Source organism: Arvicola amphibius, chromosome 4, assembly GCF_903992535.2.
Source record: "Arvicola amphibius chromosome 4, mArvAmp1.2, whole genome shotgun sequence".
In the NCBI taxonomy this organism is placed as follows: Eukaryota; Metazoa; Chordata; class Mammalia; order Rodentia; family Cricetidae; genus Arvicola; species Arvicola amphibius.
The window spans coordinates 44,048,767-44,073,995 of record NC_052050.1 but is presented as its reverse complement, the minus strand read 5'-3'; the positions used below and the strand labels follow the sequence as shown (position 1 = coordinate 44,073,995).

The following is a 25,229-nucleotide window of genomic DNA, read 5'->3' as shown; positions in this document are numbered from 1 at the left end:
ATTCACTAGGAAAGGATTATAAGGTTTTGAAGTATCTGAAGGCTGAATTGGAATATTGTAAAGACTAACTTCAAAAGCACAGGGAGATTGAGGTAGCTTAATGTTCAGCTGATGATAGTCCAAGTCTGCTGTGATTGCACTAGGTGCTTATGCATGAGGAAGTGCCCTGGCATGCATGAGCTGGGATGGGAAGTTCCATTTGGATCACCATCTCATTCCCTGGCCTTACTTGAACTTACCTCACAAGGCCTGACCCGGGAGCCAAGCAGAAGAGTGCTGCTGGGAGAAGCTATCTAGGAGGGCTAGGAGATGGCTGACGTCTCCAGGTGTCTGGAAGAATGTAAGAAGAAAGAAAATTCTGTCCTTGGGAAGGGAACAGTGAAGTACACCTTGAATTTAAATGCTATGGTCTCTTGAATTCAGTACAGTGCTTGTTTGTACTACATTACTTTTTGTCTTATTTAAAGGTTCTGTTGCTGTGAAGAGACACTGACCACAGAAACTCTTATAAAGTAAAGCTTTTAATTGAGGTGGTTTTCTTACAGTTTCAGAGGTTCAATCCATTATCATCATGGCAGGTAGCATGGCAGCCTGCAGACGGATGTAGTACCGGAGCTGAGAGTGCTACATCTCTCAAGCAACAGGAAGTCAGCTGAGACACTGGACATAGGAAACCTCAAAGCCCAGCCCCACAGTGTCAGACTTCCTCTGGAAAGGCCACACGCACTCTACAACTCCTAATAGTGCCTCTCCCTATGAGACTATGGGGTCCAATTCCATTCAGGCTATCACACTTTTTATTTAAAGAGTTTTTAACCAGAGTATCTTCAATTGCCTTTTGCTCCAGAAAATTCTGACTAAATTCTTTTTCTCCCAGGAAATCACAGCAATTTTAGGCTGGCCAGATTCAGTAAAGTGTAATGCAGGTTTTCTGACTCTGGATTATGATGCTGTTTAGATGTGAATAATGTCTGGTGTAAATTCCTTTTCAGATAGATAGATATACATCTTACTTGATGAATATATTAGTGGAAGTTATAAATTAGTTTGATCTTGGCAATCTGACAATTTAGGCCTAAAATCTAATTCTTAAAAATTTCTTCTAAATTATTTAAAAGAAAATATTATATATACTATAGAAGTGATATTTTCAGTAATGGAGAGTTATGTGATGGTTTTGGTAATGGTCAAGTAAACTGTGATATTATTGCCATTCATTCATTGAAGCCATTAACATTGAAAGGACTAAAATTATAAAAACTATAGAATTTCATGATAAATTTTTTAAAAATCTTAAATGGAAAAAGTAAATAGGAAGGGTACAGTCATTTCTTTATCTCACTGTTATGAAAACTTTAATTACAGATAGATCAGAATTCAATATTGCCTGTAACTCAGCTTCGGGGCATCAAATGCTTCTGGCCTATGTGGTGGGCACTTATACTCACATGCACATTGCCTACTGGCACATGCACACACGCATTATATACATATTTTTTTTTTCTTGTACAGCCTGGGCTACCAAGCAACCAAGACACTATCTCAAAATAGAAGAACACACACACACACGGAGCTTCAGCAGAGACATTAAATATAAACAGTTTCATTCAGATGATTTGAAGAGCTTATTTATAGAGTCAGTTTTTAAAATTTAGATTATTGTTGTTTTGAGAAAGTCTCATTATATAATTTAGGCTGAACTGGAATTCTCACTTTAGATTTCTAATACTGAATTAATCCAGATTCAACACTGTGATAGCTCTATATTGGAATATTTTACTAGAGGTCCTAAAAGTGGGAAGACAGGAAGGTCTGATTTTGTCCAAAGTTAATACAAGTGAGAAGAAAGCTCTACGGCTCACACTTCTACACCTTTCCCCCACCATTTAATCCTGAATCTCTACAGTCTTGCCCTGAAGTCATGGAACTATTACGAGTTATATTGTAGATGTGTCCAACTTGCTTTAATAAGAGGCATCTTTATAAAATTTGTATATGTAACATCTTCCTTTTAAGGAAGCTTTTTGTGGGAGGGGAGTGTTTGCTTTCGTTTTTAGCACTAACAGTCCCTTACCTGGTTTATTTTTAGATCTTAACAATGAGTTACAGGGGGCTAAAGAAATGGCCTATGGGATGAGTCCTCTTGCAGAGAACCCAGGTTCAGTTCCCAATTCATAAACTGAGCTTCTCACAATGGCCTGTAAGTCCAGTTCCAAAGGATCTAACATCCCTTTCTTGTCTGCAAGGGGGTACACACACATAAACACAGCTTGCATTTGTAAAAATATGTACACACATATGTAAATAAAAATAATAAAAGTAACTTTTTTTTCGAGACAGGGTTTCTCTGTAGCTTTAGAGCCTGTCCTGGAACTAGCTCTTGTAGACCAGGCTGGTCTCGAACTCACAGAGATTCGCCTGCCTCTGCCTCCCGAGTGCTGGGATTAAAGATGTGCACTATCCTCACCCAGCCAAATGTCTCTTAATTAATAAGGGCAATTTAAGAATACTTGGGCAGGGTTGGAGAGATGGCTCAGCAAGTAAGAGCACTGTCTGCTTTTCCAGAGGTCCTAAGTTCAATTCCCAGCAACTACATGGTGGCTCATAAAAGTAACTTTTTAAAGAGAGAAAAGAAGGAGCTACAGAGAAGCCATGTCTTTTTTTGTTGTTGTTGTTTCCCTCAGTACTGGGACTGAACACAGGATCTTGCACACATCAGGTAGCTCTGCAGCTGAACTACATCTCCAGTACCCCACTCCCTTTTGTTAAGTTTTATTTTGAGACAGGGTCTTGCTACATTGCCCAGTTGGCCTCAAACTTACTATCCTCCTGCTATGGCTTTCCAAGTAACTAGGATTACAGGACTACCCCACCATGCCTAATTTAGCCCGGACTTTCTATATATATTTGGCTGGGTGTTTGGTTGGTTGGTTGGTAGGTTTTTGTCAAGATACAGTTTCTTTGTGTAGCTGTGGCTGTCCTGGAACTCACTCTGTAGACTAGACTTGTTCTTGAATTCAGAGATTCTCTTGTTTCTGCCTCACAAGTACTGGGATTAAAGACTTGTACTACCACTACCCGAGACCCAAACTGTATTAAGCAATTCTGGCATTCAGAGAATTATTGCCCTTCCTGTTGTGAACTGTATATAATAAGTAAATATCAATTAAAATTCACTAGAGCAGTAATCAAATGCAACGTTGCCATGTAGTAATAATTTACATTTGACTAGCTAAAGTTATGTTTAAAGTGAATGCCCAGGCCATCGTCTTTCATTAAGACACACTTTAAGGCACCACTGCTTCATTTCCATCCCCAGTCATGTTTTCCACTGGTCTGGTTCTACTGCTCTACCCTGCACTAATTAAACTGGCTTAATCTGGAGCAGCTGCACCAGTACAATATAAAAAGCAGAGGCAAAACTGGCCTGGGCACTTCCTTTACTAGCTATGTTCACAGTTTCTCTCCTGGTGTCTGTGTCTTAAGGGCATAACTTTAGCTTTCATTTCTTGTATATCTGGTTACCTTTATAACTCATTTGTTATCTTAACAAATTTGTATGAAGTACTTCCTGTGTGCCAGACACTATGAGGGTTGCTAAGGATATAGTGGTGTATATGGAAAATATGGCGCTTCTCTTTGGAACTTAACTACTGGAGTAAGGGGCATTAAACAAATAATTATTCAGAAAAAAATTTAAATTTCTTCCAAGTAGAAAGCACCCATTCTGAGAGTGCACAAAGCAATCTAGTTTAGTTTGGAGCAGGATGAGCTATGACGGTTACTAAAGAAGGAGAACTGGTGTTTTAAGTTGTGCTCTTAAATTGCTAGTCTAAATCAAACTAGGGAAAAGTTAGGTGAAAAGAATGGGAAAGGGGAAACATTAAAGTCAGGAAACTGGCACAGTCAAGGAATGGAGAGAAGGCTAGTGAGGCTAGAACAAAAAAGGAGGGGAATAATTCACAAACACATGGTGAAATCACAAAGGGCAGCTGGTACAAAGTCAAGACTTGGTGTTTATTTCTTTGACAAGAAGCCACTGAAGACTTTCCAGACTAGGCTGATATTATTAAAAACAACCACCTAGCTTTCCTGTGAAGAACAGGTTTATTTGTTTTGTATGCCAGAGTCTGTGGGATCCTTGTATCCCTGTGACTGGGTTTAGTTTGTTTTGGCTTCTTTGCCAAAGGCTAGAGCTCTTGACAAAAGGGAAAGTGTCAGAAGGGCAATGTGGAGGCTGGTAAGGACTATGTAACCATGAATAATTGTGTGTCTTTATCCTAAGAATGGAAATAAGAAAAGATACCCCTGCCTTGTGGAATTATCATGAAACATAAGGGTAGCAAACTAAACCCTGGCAATGTAAGCTTCTAATAAGTGCTAGTACTGCTGCACTCTAGCAATCTTCTGAAGGGTTTGCATGGTCCTCTCGGAACCACCTGCCCACTGTGACCCACAGAACAGAACACCCCATAGATCATGTGGACTACTGGACACTAGGAATCTCTAGACTCATCAGTTGATGGAGAAACAACATACATATAGTTGAATTTTGCAGATTGCATTTGGAGGTGGAAAAAAGAAGAGGAGCTAGAGAGAGGACTCGGTAATTAAGAGCACTGGCTGCTCTTCCAGAGGATCCTAACTTCAGTTTCAAGCACTCACACAACATCTCACAAACTGACTATAACACTAATTCAAAGGGGTCTGGTACCCTCTTATAGCCTCTTTGGGTATTGCATGCACATGGTATCCAATTATATTTTTAAACTATTTTTTATACAAACAAGCAAAACACTGATACACATAAAATTAAAATAAAAGATGAAGGAATGGTTTGCTGCAATAAGTTCACTTACCTGATTTGTCAAATATTTACTGTGGTAAGAGGGTTCATGAATAACAAATAATTCCATTTAAAAAATTAGCAGGGCAGTGGTGGCACATGTCTTTAATCTCCAGGACAAAGTGAGCTTTGTATCTTGTTCTTGTCTGGTACAATAACTCCACCTGCATAACTGCCCTTTCTGTTACATAGTCCTCAAATTAAAATGGAAATCTTCAGCTGAATTAGTGTTAGGAGAGAAAGACGACAGCTGGGAAAATGCTGTTATCTAGCTGCTGTAGAATGATAGACCGGAAGGGGCTGCCTCAGATAATTCTATTACTTTTTAGGAAGGGTGTGTGTGTGTGTGTGTGTGTGTGTGTGTGTGTGTGTGCGCGCGCGCGCGCGCGCACGCGCGCATGCAAGAGAGAAAGAGAGAGAGAAGAGAGAGGACAGAGGCAAAAGAGGGCACTGAGTTACCTTGGAATTTGAGTCACAGGTGGTTATGAACTGCCTGACATGAGTGCTGGGAACCAAACGTGAGTCCTCAGCAACAAGTGCTTTTAACCGCTGATCTGTCTCTCCAGTCCCTTAGCTATCTTCTTTAAAGCCATCTTCTTAAAGTATTAACATACAGCATCTCAACTAAAACATAGAGTAGGCATCAATAGACATAACTCTCTCTTCTTCTCCTCCTCCTCTTCTACCAACAAACCATACCAACACTTATCAACTATAGTTTAGTTATGTTGTCTTCCCTGCCCACTTTTTCTGTATTCACTCACTTTCTTTTAAAACCTATATTCTTTCTTTCATTGTTTTATGTTAATCTTGCCTAGCTTCAAAATGTTATTATACAGAGGATGGTATCAACTCACCATGTGTATTACCTGGGGTTTACTGGAAATTAAGTATTTTATTCTGGTGGAAATATGTTTATCTAGATTTGGGGATAATAACAATGGGAAATCCAAATTTATTTCATTGCTGTTGAATATTACTTATAATATAAAAGAAATTTAATTCTTGGACATCTTTCATCTCCCACATAGTATGTGCCAAGACCCATTCTTGCTACATAAGATATGAGCAAAAGGAAAAATCACTTCTCCCATAAGCTAGTAATTGGATACCTGGTACTGTTTTACACTCTGCCTCTTCCCAGGAACAATCAGACCTGTATTCAGATTCTAGTGCTCAGATCTAGTGATGTCTGTGATTTTCAGAAGTTACTCTTACTTTTTAAATGTTATCATCCACCTAGGCGACTCAAAATCATCCATTGAATTTGCTATAGAAGGAATTTCCTTAGAAGGTGATCAGGTGTGTATCCCAAAGTGCCTTATTAAGGAAATATTTTCCCAGGATTTACTTAATTTCAGTAGCAATTTGTAGTATGAAAGCCAAGATCGCATAGTTCATTTTCTATGAGAATTTATCTCACATTTATAGTTAGAGGGGAAAGGGAGTGGTTATTGAAATAAAAAAAATAGTCTTTAGGAGGATAGTTGCTACTTTTTGGTATGTTTTATAGCTTTTCTTTTGGGAAGTTGTGTTCGCCTTACTTTATAGTGTTTTGATAGTGCTGAATATTGCTTGGCTTTGCTTTTTCTACCACTGAATGGTCATATTACCATAGGTTCATGACAAGTTGGTCTACCGTTTTCTTTGGATACTGTGACATCTAATCTTGATTGTCAACTTGGCACACCTACAGAAGAGGAAACCTCAATTGAAGAATTGCCCCTCTCAGACTGCCCTATGAATGTGTCTGTAGGGTTGCTTTTTAAATTGCTAATTGATGTAGAAAGGCCAAGCCCCATGTTGGTAGTGCCATCCTTAGACAAGAGGGCCAGGGCTCTATAAGAAAAGTAGCTGAGATAGAGATGGAGCTGGTAAGCAATGTTCCTCCATTGTTTCTGCTCCAGGTTCCTGCCTTGGCTTTCCTAGACAATGGAATGTAACCTGTAAGATGAAATAAAACCTTTATTCCTCAATTTGCTTTTGATCGTGGTGTTTATCACAGCCACAGAAAACAAACTAGAACAAATACTTAGATAAGCAGTCCATTCAGTGCCATTCTGAGAAATTTATACAGATCTTAGTGGTGAAAAATTATTTTTTTCTGGATCTCTTATTAAGAAGACAGTGGGTACTTGGCAAGGTTGGTATTGATGATCTAAGAATATGAAGGATGTAAGATCAAAAGAGAGTAGAATGTAGAGACCTGAAGATATTGTTGGACTTCTCTTTTTCCATTTGCTTTGTTTTGTTGAGACAGGGTCTCATACTGTAGTCTAGGCTGGCACGGAATGCCCTATGTAAACCAGGCTGACCCTGAACTCATAATTCACCTCACTCAGCCCCTTAAGGGTTGGGAGGTGTGAGTTACCATATGTATGGCAGCATTTTATTCTTTCCTTTCTCCTTCCCTCTTCTCCATCTCTGTCTCTCCTTTTATTTTAAATACAACCATTGCATTTTAAACTTCCCCTTAGATTTAATTGTGTGAGCCTTACATCTTTTTTAAGTAAAATTATTTACAACTAAAACCACCCTTTTCATAATACCTTTTTAATTTTTGAAATTATATTTACATAATTTTCCCTTTTACTCCCTCCAACTTCTCCCATGTATTTCCTTCCCTTTGCTCTCATTCAAATACTTGATCTCTTTTTCTTTAATTGTTGTTACACAGACACACACACATACACACACTCCTAAATACAATTTTCTCAGTCTGTATAATGTTAAATCATTTTTACATGTCAATGCTCTTATCTATACTTATTCTAATATTTGCTAGTGTTTCTGGTTCTCCTCCCAACAGATGGGATTTTATTTCCTTGAGAATTGAACACAGTCATATGACTTTTGCTTTTTTTCCCCTCATACTAGGGATTGATCCTAGGGACTCAAACATGTTTGGCAGGGGCCCTACCAAGATATAGAGATCTATATCTCTAAACCATTTTTAAATGTATTTTTGGTGGTGATGAGATTAGGTTTTTGTTTAGGGGTTGGTTTTTTATTTTGGGGGGGGGTTGTTTAAAACAGTGTCTCATTATAATGTAACTATATAGACTTGGCTGTCCTCAAACTCCTAGACTGCCCCCTGCCTCTGCCATCCCAGTGCTGGGATTAAAGGTGTGTGTGACACCCACAGACATTGAAAGTATTCAATGTGTTTAATTTTGTTTAAAGTTTGTTTAATTTTGATACAGAGTCTCACTGTATTGCTCAGACTGGCTTTAAACTCGTTCTGTAACCTGTGTAGGCCTTGAGTTTGAGATCTTCTTGCCTCAACCTCCAAAGTAGCTGGGATTACAGGCCTGTGCCACCAGGCGTACTAGTTTTTGTCAGCTCTGAGTAAAAGCCTTTAATCCTTAAGAGCTGAAGGATTGATTAGATTCCTTTCTTCCTTCCATAGTGACCAATTCAAGGAGAGTGGACAACATGGAGTTAAATCTGTACCAGCCTTGGATGGATAGGTGCTATGGCTTGAATTTGAAATGTCTCTGTGGGCTTTTATTTTAAACAATAGTTCTCCATTTATTACCCTGTTTTGAAGGCTTCAGGAAGAGTCAATAGAAGGTGGGGCCTGTCTGGTAGAAGTAGAAGACTGGGGGAAAGCCTTTAACAGTTATACGTGATGCTAGGTTGTGGTTCTGAACTTTGTCTCCTATCTAATGCCATGTAAATCAGTAAGCCTTTCCATCATGCTCACACCACCATAGCCAGAGCTACTCTGCCTGTCCTGCCTGCCTTGCTATGCTGTCATGAAATCTCTCAGAAACCATGAAACCAAGAACTTTTCTTCTCTTAGGTTGTTTCTGTTATGTATTTTGTCACAAGTGATGAAAAAAAGTAGCTAATAAACATGTAACATAAATAAGAAAGTATTTTGAGCCAATGAGATTTTAAAGATGCCTATTATGGCCCATCTTTGACAAATATACATTTTTTTCTAAATTAAAATTTTCCTGGTGATTTTAGGTGAAAATATTTTACAGCATCTAAAACACTAATGTTTGAATAATGAGATTATAAAATATTTAGTTTATGTTATTCTGATTTAGTCATAAGCTATAGTCTAGAGGTAAATAGTATTTCCTGGTTTACCATACAGGCACTAACCTGTTTGAGACTATGACCTCTGATCAAATTCTAGATTCTTTGCTTTATATTATGTGGCAGAACAAAGTCTATAATGACAAGTACTTAAAATTCAGTTAGTATGTTAGCACTCTAACCCTGCCACGCAGTTCTTCTTCCATGGGCAAGGCAATGTAGGTGTTCCTATCTGAACATAAGACATAAACACATAGGAGGAAGTAGTCCAAGTACAGGTTGAGTTAAAGCCTGATTTGCAGTTACAGTATCACTGTTGAATCTTGGAAATTGACAGAGCCTTTGATGGGTAACTATTAAGGAAAATGCATGGAACCTGCAGAGTTAGTATGTGGTATAAGCAGCTTTAAGCTTTGTGGTCGTACACATCCACTTTGAACCATAGAGTATTAGAGGCAATGTCATTCATCCATGTACATAACAGATCTCATCTCAGCCTTGGGATGTGATTTGGGAGTACAGTGCTTCTCAAGTATGTATAAGGCCCAGGTTCAATCCCTAGCACCAACATCACCCCCATCTTCATCTCTACTCAAACTGGATTTCAAAATTAATGCATAAATTTTTCAGTGGAATTTAGACACATTTAAGTATATGTAGGTCCGGAGAGATAACTCAGTTGTTACATTAAAGCACTAGCCTCTCTTGCATCAGACGCTGGCTCATATCCCAGCACTCACATGGTGGCTTGTAAACTTTTGTAACTCCAGTTCCAGAGGATTCAATGCCTTCTGGCCTTGACAGGCACTGACTGCATGCACATGGTGTTACAGATATACATGCAGGCAGAACACCTATACATAGCATAGACAATTAAAATAAATGTGTGTAGACAGTATATGAGAACACAAAAATGTAGGTGTTGGAAGATGTCATGTTTGATAATTCTGTGTAGCAGAGGGAGCAACTGTTGCATAATCCAAGGACCCTTGGGAAAAGAAGCAGAAAGAACTAAATCCAAACTAATCTATGCTTTTTTTCCATTTTTCCTAAATAGTTTTCCAATATACTTGTAATTCAAAATCCAGGGGCTAGAGAGATGACTCAGCAGTAAAGAATGTATACTGTTCTTCCAGAAGACCTGAGTTTTTATTTCCAAGCACCCACATTGGCTATCTAACAGTGTGTGTGTGTGTGTGTGTGTGTGTGTGTGTGTGTGTGTGTGTGTGTGTGTGTTTGGTTTTTCAGTCCTCTGGTATCATGTAATGGTTTATCTTATCATCACTCTGGAGGCTTAGTTATCCTTCTCATGGATTATTGAAGTGGTATCAGGAAAGTTAAGGTTTTCTGGAAAGTAAGTTAGTAATAAACATTTCCTGTTGTTGCTTGGAGAGGTGTTTACCGATTAGGATATCTGGGGAATCCCTTTTAACATTTTTCTGTTTCCAGGAAGCACAGTTTTATGGGGTTGCTGGTTCATTGCATTGATGCTTTTAACTATCTATTGGAGCTGCTAGTGCCTTTAGTAACAAGGATGGGTAGATGGATGTTTTAAAGTGATTCGCATCTGTATTAGAATCTGCATAGGGGAGGAGACATCCCATCAGGTGTACCCATGTTCCACACTTTTTGCTTCCCCCCCCCCTTTCTCCCTTTAGTTCTGTTCAGTTTGGCAGGGAACTCTAGATTAAAGAATATCTTGCAAATATAACTAGAATGATCTGATCATGTCATTATAGACTTCCTATCCTTATTTCATTTTTCTGAACTCTAATTACCATAGGAAGACTGCAGAAGAAAAGGGTTATATGAAAGAGAGAGAACTCTTCTCAAGTCTTAAAGGCTTTTACTTGATATGTAGGGGTGGGAGGGAGTCATATTTTAGAGGCAAGAGAATGGCATGTTTGAAGCCTGCACAGCATAGCAAGACTTTGTCTTTTAAAAAAAGAAAAGCAGAAAAAGAAAGAAAGAAAAAACTCACAAAAGCATGAAGAGAAACAATTTCTACCAAATGGCAGAAAGTCAGTCTGCTAAATAGCATTGCTCTTATATCTTTAAAGACACATGTTTAGTAATCAAAGAAAACAAGTTTATGATACTTTGCAAAATCTAGCTTTAGCCTTTAAAAGGTTTATTGAAATCATTTTAGGTGTTAATATTTATGCATGAATATTAAGTTAGTAGGACTGAAGACTCCCTGTCAGCCTTCCTATATGGCAGCTCCTCAGCACCTGCTGAGTCAATGCATACCTCAGAATTTCTTTCCAGTGACATGACCTCATCAGCTCTGACTTTAAGGCCATAGGAACAAGCACTTCCCTAATTGACCAAAAAGAAATGGAAGGCACAGGTTGGAATTCCAGCTCAGATATATACGTAGTTAGGCATTTATTTGGGTGGCTTTTGAGACCTGCCTGAGATGGGTAGGGAGACAGAAGAGCCTGTAAAGATGATTGCTAGCATAGCTGGTGTGCCTGCCCAGTGGGCACATTGATTTTGCAACTTTAGAAGCATCTTATACCACAGATTTCTATGAAAGACTTATCTTCTAATTTGCGTTCTTCCTAAAATTTAAGGCACCTTTAAGTAACAGCAATGTATATTTTCTCTTAGCATTTTCTGTTACTACGTTGCTTTCTTCAGTGTAGCTGCAGTGTAAGCTTTGCCTACTCTGCCCCCTACTGGAGACCAGTGTCCTCTGGTTCTGGGTGGAAAAATGTTTTCCTTAATAGATTTATTGCTATTGAGTCAATATATTAATGGATTTTACTCAGTTTTTTAAAATGATGATACATACCTCTTTGGGTTCCACAACTGTGGATCATCTTTAGAGCCCAGGCCTCTGAAATTTATCATTTGGAACCTACCTCAAAGCAAGCTCTGGTTTCAACTCTTTAGTCAGCTCATTACCATCCCCAACTATATTTCTGCTGTTCTTTCCTTTTTCTCGTGTTAGTCTCTGCATCTCTTCAAAATCTTTACAACTGGGTTCAAAGCCCACTTGTCTTGTGAACAGCATTCCCACAGTGCCAGCTCTTCTGAATTCCTGTGACTTATCCTTCTTTTACCACACATTTACACGTAAAAGTTGGAATCAGCCTGGCGTGGTGGCACACACCTTTAATCTCAGCAGTCAGGAGGAAGAGGCAGGTAGATCTTTAGGAATTCAAAGTCTATACAGAGTTATAGTCTCACATAGTGACTTCTTGTCTTAAAATAAAAAAAAAGGTTTTTGCATCAGGGCTTGTGAGAAGGCTCAGTAGATAAACATGCTTGCCACACAAGTGTGACATGAATTTGATTTCCCAGCATCTAGGGAGAGGTAGGTAGAGAGAACTAATTCCACAGAATTGTTTTCTGACCTCCACTTTCATGTCATATGTGAGCACATGCAGACACATACACATGCTATTAATAATAATAATAATAATAATAAATTAACCATTAATAAAATATTTAATTAAAATGTTGGATCAATTTTTCAAATATTATAATACCTCTTCAGACAGATAAACTTTATGAATATGGCATTCTTCTGTGTCCCCTGTAGACTTCAGCAGCTCTCAATAAATATATTATTTTCTATTTAAAGATCAATAAATGGGCTGAGGGAGTAGCTCAGTTGGTAGTGATTGTCTAGCATGCACTAAGTCAAGGGTTTGGTTCCTAGTACCTCTTAAAATCAGGCATAATAGCTCACCTGTGATCTCAGCACTCTAGAAGTAGAGACAAAAGGGTCAGAAGTTAAAGGTCATCCATCCTCTGCTGCATAGTGAGTTGGAGAATAGTTTAAGTATGAATAATATGATAACAATTCATTTCCCACTAGTAAAAACTATCATAGCAAAATGCCTCTATCTTAATATTTTAATTTATTTCTGGCCAGAGCTATTAACTGTGTTTGTTTACTACCTAATTTAAAAAATCTTTAGAAAGTTTGAAAAAGTCATGCTGTCAGTTTAGAAATAATTGGTTTTTAAAAAGCAACATTCCTTTGTTGCATTTCTGTGTTTGTGTTCCTCTTCTTTTAAATATCTTTCAGTTTATAATTTTGCTTAATCCTAATCTAATTCTTCAGATCCAAAAAAATAGCATACTTAATAGTAAAAGAAACTTCTGTTATCAGTTCCTTTTATAATTTAAATCCTTATGAAGGCATGATAAATTGTGTAGCAAAGGACTAACAGCATTCAAACCATAATCAGATTCAGCAGTTGGAGTGCAACTAGTAGGCAGAGAACTAACTACTACAGGTAAGGACAGAGACAGCAGGAATATGCAGGCACTGGCCCAGGGGTGAATGGACCCTACTCCTTCTGCTGGGTCACCTTGCCCAGGCCTAATACATGGGGAGGTGCTTATTCTTATTGCAAATTGATAGGCTATGTTTTGTTGGGAGACCTGCCTTTTCCTAAACAGAAATGGAGGAGGAGTACATTGGGAGATGGGAACAAATGAGGAAGTGGGGAAGGAACCAGGAGGAGAGGAAGGAGTGGAAACTGCAACCAGGATATTAAACAAATAAATTTATTAATAGAAATCAGACTTAAGTTTTAAATCAAATTTTAGAGAACAGATGAGAATTTAGCTCAATGATAGGGCATGTGCTTAGCATGTGCAAGGCCCTGGGCTAACTCTCACACACCAAAAACAAAATTAACAAAGTTTAGAGAGCAAAAAAATGTGGCTATTGGTGCAAGAAAAGATATTCAAAATATTTAACTTAAATATGGCACAATCAACCATTTTGACTAGGCAGGAACAGGATCTGGAAGTCCCAGACAGGAAGACCTGCCTGTTTGGTTTTGAACATTCAGAGGGGCCACCATTCATCACACACACATATTTCAGCATTTTAACAATTAATTCATTTGTACCAGTGTGTCCTGGCTGAAAAATAAATTGTATAACCATACTAAGAGCTTGGGCTACAATAAAGAAAATGGACCAAGTGTGGAGTATTCAAGGAATGGGATCTAGAATTTCACTTCAGTGAAAGGAAGCAGAATCTGGATAGAGTCTTAGACCAACCCTCAAAGTACCTGGAGCATCACAGACAGAAAACTAACTCTGATGCTCACTCTTCCGTTACTTTGAACAAAGTATCTCACTTCTGTGAGATAGTTTCATCATCTGAAAAAATGAGGTTCTGATCAGACTTACAAAGCTTTGGTTCCAGGGTAGTTCAAACGAGGTAAGAGTCATGAAAGAACTTTCAATTTTAGAGAATCAGATATTGACACAAAAGCAGACTTCTGTCTTATAAACTCGACTGTGTGCTCTCTGCCCTTATTTGAACACTGCTCATGTATGGATAAGCCAAGTATATGACTAGTAATTTAATAGGAATAAAGTACATAACATAGGGAAATGAGTCAAAAGGTTTATTCAGTTTACCTTTTGTGGTTATAATGTGCTGCACTATATTTACTTCCTCTAGTATCTTTTGTTTTGTTTTGTTTTATTGAGACAGATTTCTCTCTGTAGCTCTGGCTGTCCTGGAACTCACTGTATAGACCAGACTGGCCTTGAACTCACAGAGATCCACCTGCCTCTGCCTCCCAAGTGCTGAGTTTAAAGACATGTGCCACCACTGCCCAACTGATATGTTGCATTTTCTTTATTTATTCATTCATTCATTCTCCTCTCATACATTACATCCTAACTTGAGTTTCCCCTCCCTTCTATTCTCCCAGGCTCTCTCTTTCAACATCCCTTCCCCACCAGATCCCCTCTTCCTCTGTTTCCCTTGTTACTTAGCCTCTCTGGGTCTATGGATTGTAGCATGATAATCATTTACAGCTAAGACCACTTATAAGTGAGTACATACCATGTTTATCTTTCTAGGTCTGAGTTTCCTCAGTATTTTTTCAAATTCCATCCATTTGCCTGCAAATTTCAATATTGTTATTTTTTAGCAGCTGAATAATACTCCAATGTGTAAATGTACCTCATTTTTTTTATTCATCCTTCAGTTGAGGGACCTCTAGGTTGTTTTCAGTTTGGGGCTAATACAAATAAAGCTTCTAAGAACATAGTTGAGCAAGTGTCCTTGTGATAGATTGGCGCTTCCTTTTGGTATATGCCCAGGAATGGTATAGCTGGGTCTTGAGGTAGACCAGTTCCCAGTTTTCTGAGAAACCACCATATTGATTTCCACAATGGCTAATACAAGTTTGCATTTTCACCAGCAATGAAGGAGTGTTTCCTTTACTCCACATCCTTGCCAGCATGAGCTGTCATTGTGTTTTTGATCTTAGCCATTCTGACAGGTGTAAGATGAAGTCTCAGAATCATTTTGATTTGCATTTCCTTGATGGCTAAGGATATTGAACATTTCTTCAAGTGTTTCTTGGCCATTTGAGATTCCTCTGTTGAGAATTCTCTGTTTAGCTCTGTACCCCATTTTTTAATTGGATTATTTGGTTTGTTTCTGTCTAGTTTCTTAAGATCTTTATATATTTTGGATATTAGTCCTCTGTTAGATGTGGAATTGGTGAAAATTTTTCCCATTATGTAGGCTGCCATTTTGTCCTATTGATGGTATCCTTTGCGAAGCTTTCCATTTCATAAGGTCCCATTGTATTGTCAATCTTAGAGCCAGTGCTATTGGTGTTCTATTCAGGAAGTTATCTCCTATGCCAATTCGTTCAAGCTATTCCCCCACTTTCTCTTCTATCAGGTTCAGTTTGATTTTCTGTTGAATTCTTTGATTCACTTGGACTTGAGTTTTGTGAAGGGTAATAGATATGGATCTATTTGCATTCTTGTACATGCCAGCATCCAGTTAAACCAGCACCATTTGTTGAAGATACTTTATTTTTTTCCATTGTATATTTCTGGCTTCTTTATCAAATATCAGGTATCCATGGGTGTGTGGATTTACAGCTGGGTCTTTGATTTAATTCCTTTCTGCTTTTATGGCAATACAATGCAGTTTTTATTACTATAGCTTTGTAGTACAGCTTAAAATCAAGGATAGTGTAACCACCAGAAGTTTATTGTACAGGATTGTTTTAGCTATCCTTGTTTTTTTTTCTTCCATATGAAGTTGAATATTGTTCTTTCAAGGTCTGTTTAAAACCAAGAAACTCAGCTGTGGAAATGGCTCATCTGGTTAAAGCATTTGCTGCGCCAGCCTGACCAGCTAGGTTGGAGCTGCAGGAGCCTCAGTGTTGCACAGGACTATCTCTGAGCCACACTTGTTGCCATCCATCTTCAGGTGTCCTGTTGGACCTGCTCACAAAGATCTCAGCAGTGCTTGTTGACCGCTGGATTCTCTCACAGGAGGAGCATGGAGGATCATGGAATCCTCACGCGAGTACTCAGCCACCCCTCCCAACTAGTTGTATCCAATTCTGCCCATAGGTCTCAGGAAAAGTCAAGTGGAGAAGGAACAGGGTAGTGGTCTCTATCTACAAAGCCATGATGGAATCATATCCTTGCTGAGTACAGACCTTCCAGGGTGGCTACTTTAAGGTTACCCATAATCTCATAATCTCTCATCCATTGCTCTGTAAGTGAAGTTAATAAACTATTGATTTTGCACAATGAACTTTAGTAAGAGTCATGCCTCAGGTTTTTGTTGGGACTATAGGAGGATGGGGCAGACTTTTTATGTTTCTCTACATTTGGGTAAGGAATTTTAGCAACACTCATGAATGTGAAAGGAAATAATTGACTCACAGAGTTGTCCTCATACCCAAGCTGTGATACACGGATGCACCCCCATAATAATAAATTTTTAAAAATTAAAAAATAAATTCAAGAAACTGAATCTCTGATAATAGAAAAGACAATATTACAAGTGCACAGTAAGAACCATAAATGGATGAATTAAGCTATATACAGTAAGTAATCTTTAAGTAGAATAAAGATTATAGACACATCCACACAGAAACTCGGGGTTTTCCTCTGAGTGTTGACTGGACAATGTTTCTTCAAAAGTTCTTGACTGAGGACATTTTTTTTTTCAGAATTTTAGCTGTTTTATCAAAATTTAAATCAAGCTTTCTTGTCTCTGAGGAAGCAGCTCATTTGGTTGTTTTGGTTTTACAGTACCAGTGTTGGACATGTTAGGCAAGCATTCTACCACTGGTATGTCCCCAGCCTCCTTCCCACCTGCCTCTTTTAGACCGCTTCTAACGATGTAGCTCAGGCTAGCCTAGAATTAGGATCCCCTTGCCTCTGCCTCCCAGGTACTGGGATTATAGGCTTGCATCAGTGTGCCAGTTATGTATTTTATAATAGTTTAAGGAAAATACTCAGGCTACACAGATTTCAGCAGTTAAGAGTAAGTACTGCTTTTACAGAAGACCTGAGTTCTGTCCTCAGCTCCCACATCAGGCAGTTCACACCCACCTGCTAACTCCAACTCCCAGGGATTAACACCTTTTAGCCTTCACACTCATATGCACTCATAAACATAATCTAAAACACAAAAAACTCTTGAAAAATGGTGGATTTTCGCAGAAATTTCCTATTGCTTCAAATGATAGGCAAGAAAGTTTTATTTAGGTTTTCTTTTAACCCTGTCGTAATAAAAGTATGATATGACTTTGATTTCAATTGCAGTTGTTGCATACTTCATCTAACTTATTATTACTTTACTGCTTGTTATGTTTCTATAAAGTATGATTAAGTTGAATCTATGTTTTGGCTCCTGATTCCAGCCAGCATCATACTTTCTTTCCTTGTTTTCTCTCCTGTTCCTTTGCTTACATGTTCAACTAGCTAGTCACCAGAATTGGTGGAGGTGCTTAGCAATGACTGTGGATTCTTGCTGCTTCCTCCCTGAGAAAGAGGAATCCAGTTCCTCTCCCCTCCAGGCTGCCCTTTACTGTATCAAGAACATGTGACATAAGCAACACTACTGCTAGCTCCAAACCTAGCCAGCCCTGAAACTACTCTCTTTGAGGAGGCCCAATCCATAGTAGAAATCACAGGCACTGCAATGGACGTCTGCAGTGGATCCCAGCTTTATAGCCATCCAGGTTAAGACAACAGTCATGAGAGTAAAGCTGCTTAGGTCCATCATTTGTGCCCATGTGCTGTACAACATCTAGCTAAGTATTCCTTGAATCCATTTCTTACAAAGCAATTAATAACCCACAACACTGGTTTCATCCCCACTTTCTTTGCTTTTAGGAATAGTCTAAGCCTTCTCTAACAAGTAAGTCAAATGCTATAAATAGTATTTGTATTAGCAGAGTTTATTAGAGATATAGAACCAACAAAATTTACACACACACAAGCATGTGCACGGACACATTCTGGAGTAGTACAGGACCAGGCTCCCGAAACAAGTAAGAAATCCAGTGCCGAAAGCCTGGAAGCTCCCTGGAGAGCCATATTGAGTCCATACTGAACGACTGGAGAAGGTGGAGTTTGTTGTCAGTAGATGGCAGCAAATAGAAAGGAGCTTGCAGGCCATCACTTGCTGCTGTCCTCTAGCTTCCTTTGTTGAGTTGCTATTTGGAAGGTGTTTGCCCCCCGCCCCCGCCCCGCCGCCCCCGTTAAGAGTGGATCTCTGCCCCCTCCCACTTGCTCAACTTCCCACATATTAATCCTTTCTGAAATGCCCCCAGCCCCACCCCCTACACACAGATGCATTTCACCCGTCTTAGAAATCTTTAAATCCAACCATGGCGACAACAAGCACAGCTTTCGTAGTGCTTTTACACCCTCCTGCTTTCACAGACCAGAGGCACAGCACTATCGTCAGTTCCAAAGTGCACATTTCCTTTCAGAAAGACTCAAGTATGTGGCTTTTCTTCCTGATATCCACCCCCCCACACACACACACTATTAGTTTATTTCCAAGAGCAGAGACAACTGATAATCTCTGTCACACTGAGTTAATGTATAATCCAGTTTCTTGGCTATAGAATTGCCATGTTAGGATACCTAGCGTTATAGACCCATAGCAGCAATACTGCTTGATAGCCTTAACCTCTAATATCTTCCTTTGTCTCAGAAATCCACATCTACTCAGTGTTCCCCAAACTTACTAAATTGTTTTCTTTTTTTGTTCTTTGTGCCTCTGCCTGAAGTAAATTAGTTCTTACCACTTGACAACAGCCCACTAATTCAAGCCCTAAGTAAAGAATTTCCCAATCCTGGTTATTTCTTCCTCTGTGCATATATATCCTGTGCATGCGCACACGCACACTAGACAACTGCTCTAGCCCGAGTGGGGCAATTTACATTTTTAATGGAACCTTCTCCCTGAGATACAATGTGAACTATCCAAGATCCAAGGATAAGGACCAAATTTGTTTACTGGCTAGAACATAAGACTTTAAGTAGTTAGTTGATATTGAATGAATGAATATACAATGAAAACAAGTGAATTGTCAGCTTAGCCAAAAGGAAAACCTAAGTATTACTTCCAGACCTTAGGGCACAGGTCACCTCCTGAAAAAAACCAACAGCAACAACAAAATTCTTGTATCTTGTTAAAGCTAAAATGTTACTAACACATAGTTTTTATTTGCAGAAAATGCATAGCCAGTTGGTTTCAAGTGTTCATCTGTAAAATTTAATCAGTTAGCCACTCTAGCCCCATCTGTACATAGGGCATTGTGGTAAACAGATGAGATTAGGCATGGTGCTTGACTTTAAAAAAAAACTTACATAATTACACAAATAAAATCTATAAATTCCTCAGTAATAATGCATGAGGTGAAGCTATATGTAATAAGTAATACATATGAATCTAGTGAAAATGATGTTTTATTTTTAAAGAACAAGTGCCTAGGATGTCCTAGGCCCTAGGCCTGATCTCCACATTCTTAAAAATCAGACAAATGCTTATTGGAAATAATACATACATTGTAATAAAATTTGAAACCATTTAACAGTCAAAGTAAATGATACATTAAGAATATAGGCATGAACCAATAAGATGGCTCAATGAAAAAAGGAGCTTACCTTCAAGACTGATTACCCGATGGTTGGATGTGCTGATTCACTCTTGTGGCCTCAGCACTTGAGACTGGCTGAAGTAGGGGGAGTTCTGTGACTTCTAGGCCGCCCTGAACTATAAAGTGAGAAGAAAAAGAATGGGTTGATGGATGGGCAGAATGAATGGATAGGTGATGAAACAAGTAGAGAAAAATGTTAATGATAAAATCTAAATTGTGGATATACAGGTTTACTATATGACATTTCAACTTCCCTATGTATATGAAATGTTCTTACAATAAAATTGAATGGAAAATAAGAATATTATAAGCATTAGCAGAATAGTTGCATCATGAAGTAAGACAGAAATCAGAAATAAAGATACAAGATATTGGATACTATTCTAGGTTTTAAGTAGAATAGTGTTAATTTTACTACTTTACTATTACTTAAATATGTTAAAGTATTTTATTTAATAAAAGTGAGAGGAATACATCGAAATTTGAGAGTTATCTAAGTAGTGCTACTAATAATGAACCAGTATTTATTAAATTATATCCCAAGAAATCTTTTCTATTTATTAAATTCTTTGGGCACATTGTGTGCCTGTGTGTGCATGTGCACACACATGTGTGCTTATGCACATTTACATTCAGGTCCATGTATCCTTGTGTGTGTGGCGGGCAGAGTTTGATGTAGGAATCCTCTTTTATCACTTTTCCACTTTCTTTTGAGATTGGGTTCCTGTTGAACCTGAAGCTTACTGGTTTGCTAGACTGGCTAGCAAGGTCTGAAGACCCAGCCGCCTCTGCCTCCTGAGCGCTGGGATAAAGGGTGCGTGTGTTACACCAGATCCTTCGTTTTCATTTTTGTAAGATTTCCAGATTCTGTGTATTTTCCCATTCAGTTCCTTTCCATGTTAACACTTTCTTTCTAAGTTCCTAAAGATGGTATCTTCTGATCCTAAAGCCTGCTCTACAGCCATGGCTACTGCACTCGGACTCCCTGCGTCCTCCTTCTAGGAACAGAATCTCCTGTAGCAGAAACGATGACAATGACTAAATGAAAACCAATATTGAGAATAGCACAGGAGTAAAAGTTAGAGTTAGCCATGAAGCAGAGTCAGCTAAGCAGGGCTCATAGGGACTCACAGAAACTGAAGCTACAAACACAGACCCTGCACATGTCTAGCTAAGTCCTCTGCATATACCTTATGGCTATGTAGCTTAGTGTTCTTGGGGGACTCCTAACAGTGGGAGTAGGGGAAGATCTCTGACTCTTTTACCTAACTTGGAACCCTTTTCCTCCTACTGGGTTGCCACATCCAGCCGTGGGCTTGTGCCCAGTCTTATTCTATCATGTTAGGCCACGTTCAGTGAATATCCCTGGGAGACCTGCTCTTTTTTGGGGGGGAGGGGGGAAAACAGAGGGGAAGTTGATCTGGGGGAGAGGGGAGATGGGGGAGGGACTGGGAGGAGTGCAGAGAGAGGAAATGTGGCATGTAATGTTTGAGAGAAGAATAAAAGTTAAAGAGAGAGAGAGTTGGCCATGGATACCCAGGGATGAGGGTGGGATGAAGAGGTAAATGGGGACAGCTGCATAAACTACAAAGCATGGGGTGCACACAGTGTGGCAGACAGTGCACACATGAGTTAAGATTATTTTTCTCTCCAGGTGGTGGTGGGGCACACCTTTAATCCCAGCACTCAGGAAGCAGAGATAGGTGGATCTCTGCGAGTACGAGGCCAGCCTGTCTACTGAGTGAATTACAGTACAGTCAAAGCTACATACAGAGAAACCCTGTCTAAAAAAAAGAAGAAGAAAGAAAAAAGATTATTTTTTCTTACTGCTTCTGTGTTTCACGAGCCAGGCAAAAGTAATGACAGAATAAATCTAAAATCAAGAAGCAAATGTAAAGAAAAAAATCTTCATATTCTATTATCTTTTCTCACTTTTTCATCATCAATATCCTTGCCTCTCTGAATATCTGTATATTATAGTAATATAACTTGAAGCACGATTAATAAAAACTCAGAGACAGATATTGGGGTTTGGCCAGGCAGTGGTGGCACGCTCCTTTAATCCCAGCACTTAGGAGGCAGAGGCAGGCGGATCTTTGTGAGTTCGAGGCCAGCCTGGTCTACAAGAGCTAGTTCTGGGACAGGCTCCAAAGCTACAGAGAAACCCTGTCTCGAAAAAGCAAAAACAAAACAAAACAAAACAAACAAAAAAAAAACAGATAATGGGGTTCAACCTGAAGACGGAAAAGCAAAACAGCCAGTCATGGGCTATTACCTCTACCTCAGTCTGAAATGGTGATCCTGCCTTCAGGAATCTCAAAATGAGACTGTCTGAGAGCTGTCTCCTCCTGTTTTATATTCCTCTCTAGGGCTGGAATTAAAGACATGTACCACTGGGATTAAAGGCATTCACCGCCTAGTTTCTGTGGCAACTAGTGTAGCTACTGGAATTAAAGGTGTGTGTTACCACTGCTGCCTGGTCTATAAGGCTGACCAGTAGGGCTGTTTTACTCTCTGATCTTCAGGCAAGCTTTATTTATTAAAATACAAATGAAATGCCACTACAATAACTAATTCCTAAGGTAGGCCAGGCATAGGTAAATGATAGTTTCCAGTCAGGCAGAAGGGAATATTCTTGTGGTTTTAATTGTACACCCTATGAGTTTCCTTGGGCAACTTATTTTTTTGTGTGTGAATTTTGTTTTCTTAAGATAAAAGTTATTAAATTTTCATAAGTTAAGATCCAATTATGTTATATACCACTGAGAATAGTACAGTTTTACTATTCTGCGGTGTATTATTGTGTGTGTGCGCGTGTGAACGCCACAGCGCACATTTGGAAAAGAAGCGACAGTGCTGGCACCGCTCTCCCCTTCCACCATCTCATGCTGCCAGGCTCACCTACTGACCCTTCTCACCTAATTCCATGTGTCGAATTATAGTTATTTAGCTTCTCACATGTTCTAACCCATGATTAATATACTCCTATCAATTCTTTGAATTTTTACTTTTATTGAAAATAGATTTTTTCATACAATATTTTCTGATTACAGTTTCCTCTCCCCCTATTCCTCCCAGTTTCTCTCCACCCCACCCATTTATCTCCACACGCCCCTTCTGTCTCTTATTAGAAAACAAGCATCTACGGAATAATAATAAGATAAAATACATCAAAAACAAACAAATCAGAATATGGCAAAACAACCAAACAAGAAAAAGGACCAAAGAAAAAAGCATAAGAAATGTATAGATGAAGAGACACACATCCACACACATAGGAATTCCTTAGATACTTAAAATAGGGAGCTATAATGCATAACCTAAAAGAGACAGAGAGAGAGAGAGACAGAGAGAGAGAGAGAGAGAGAGAGAGAGAGAGAGAGAGAGAGAGAGAGGAGAGAGAGAATGCCCTGATTTAACGTTACAAGACAGAGAAAGATGCAGTTGGCTTTGTTTTGTGTTGATCATTTACTGTTGGGGTCTACTACCAGTAAGAGTGGTTTGCTTTCCCAGAGAGACTCCCTTAGAGAAAATTATTTTTTTTTATTTCCAAGTGGCTATCAATTTGAAGATAGTTTTCTGGGTTAGGGATGGAGTCATGTGTCTGCTTCTCTGTTCAGCTCTAGGATCCCAGCAGGCCCCACACACTCTATGAGTTCATATGTGAACCAGCACTGCTGTATCTCTGTTATAGAAGGCTTTGGTTCCTTAGTGTTCTCCATCCTTGTTAAGAAGTCAGTAAGGCTAGGTATGGCAGAGGCAGGCAGATCTCTGTGAGTTCAAGGCCAGCCTGGTCTAAGAGTGAGTTCAAGGACAGCCAGGGCTACACAGATAAACCCTGTCTCAAAAATTAAAACCAAATCAAAACAACAACAACAACAAAAAGATAATATATTTAATGTGTCATACATAGTGCCTGGAACATTGTAAGTGCTCAGTAATTGAGTAGCCATTGTGTTGATGGCACTGGCGGTTTTCCATAAGTATTTGGAAGGTTTGCTCATTGTTTAGATTGTTCTTTGTGGCTCAAAATCATTAGGTCATTTTGATAATGTTTATTGGTGGTAATATGATGAGTGCTTATTTTAAAGTAACATAACAATGCAGAACATGTTTGGTTGGTGTTCAGAGGTAATTATTTTAATGAGTAGCACTTTGTTTTCAGTAAAATTTGTTTATAAACTGTTACTGATACTTCATCCCAAAATAAATTTTAATGTTATCAGTCTCTTCATTTAGTACAAATCATCTTTTGTGAAGAAAATTAATTTAGATGCAGATCAGTATGAATAACATATCTCTGCATTTAAAATTAGTTAAATGCCATTAGTTATGAGACCATTTTAATTTTTTGTAATTTCTGTTTATACAGGAGGCCGACAGTGGGGAGGAGGAATGCCGGTCGCAGCCCAGAAGGTATGTTTGTTTATTTTATCGTATATGATTTATGTAGTTACCTCTTTTTTCTAAATCTTTGAGTCTTGCTGAATTAGTCTGTCCTGGTTTTACAAGATGCTCCACTGATACTTAAAAAAAATGAACTGCTGTTTTGTGTAGTGACTCCTACCTGTAAATCTCAGTACTCAAGAGTCTGAAACAAGATAATGGGTATAAGGCCAGCCTAGGCTACTTAGCCAGTCTCTGTCTCAAAAGCAAACAAACAGGGCTGGAGAGATGACTCAGCAGTTAAGAGTGCTTGTTGTTCCAGAGGACCCAAGTTCAATTTCTACTACCCATGGGGCAGCTCACAACTACCAAGGCATCTAAGGCCTTATACAATCCTCTGTGGGCACCTACACATATGTGGTTCGCATGCACATACCCAAACACCAACAAATAATTTTTTAAAAATCTAGATATGGGCATGAGAGAAGACTTGGTGATTAAGAGCATTGACTACTCTTGCAGAGGATCCAGGTTCAATTCACAGAACCCACATGATGGCTCACAACTATCTATAACTCCAGTCCTAAGGAATCCAACTCCCATTCTGGCCTCTAAGCACACCAGCCACTCACATGATGCACAGACATACCTGTAGACAAAACCCATACACAATTAAAATTTTTTAAATTTAAAAAATTACTTTTTAAAACTAGATAAATGCTATTTTAAAAATGAATGAATGGAACTGCTTTAAGAATCCAGTTATTAACTCAGAAAGATTTCAAATGGTTGTTTTTCAGTGATATGGAAGGCTAGTTTGGGCACAGTTTTCAGTCTCTTGGGGACTGGAAATGTAGCTCAGTTGATAGAGTGCTTGCCTAGCATGCTTAAAATCCTGGGTTTGATTCCCTGGCAATGCATAAGCCAGGCATTGGTAGTCTACATCAACAGTTGAAGCACTTAAGAAGTAGAGGTGGAATAATCAGAAGTTCAGGGTCATACTTGGCTAAATAGCTGGTCTG

At 38.8% G+C, this 25,229-nt stretch overlaps 1 protein-coding gene across 1 annotated transcript in view; it reads left to right on the top strand.

The window, feature by feature from the left end:
* The window catches only part of Ssh2 (slingshot protein phosphatase 2), a 242,451-nt gene that overhangs the window by 73,569 nt on the left and 143,653 nt on the right, over positions 1-25,229 (top strand). The window contains exon 2 of the mRNA XM_038327316.1: positions 24,194-24,237. Coding sequence (XP_038183244.1) covers positions 24,194-24,237 — 44 coding nt within the window. The remainder of the gene's footprint in view (positions 1-24,193; positions 24,238-25,229) is intronic.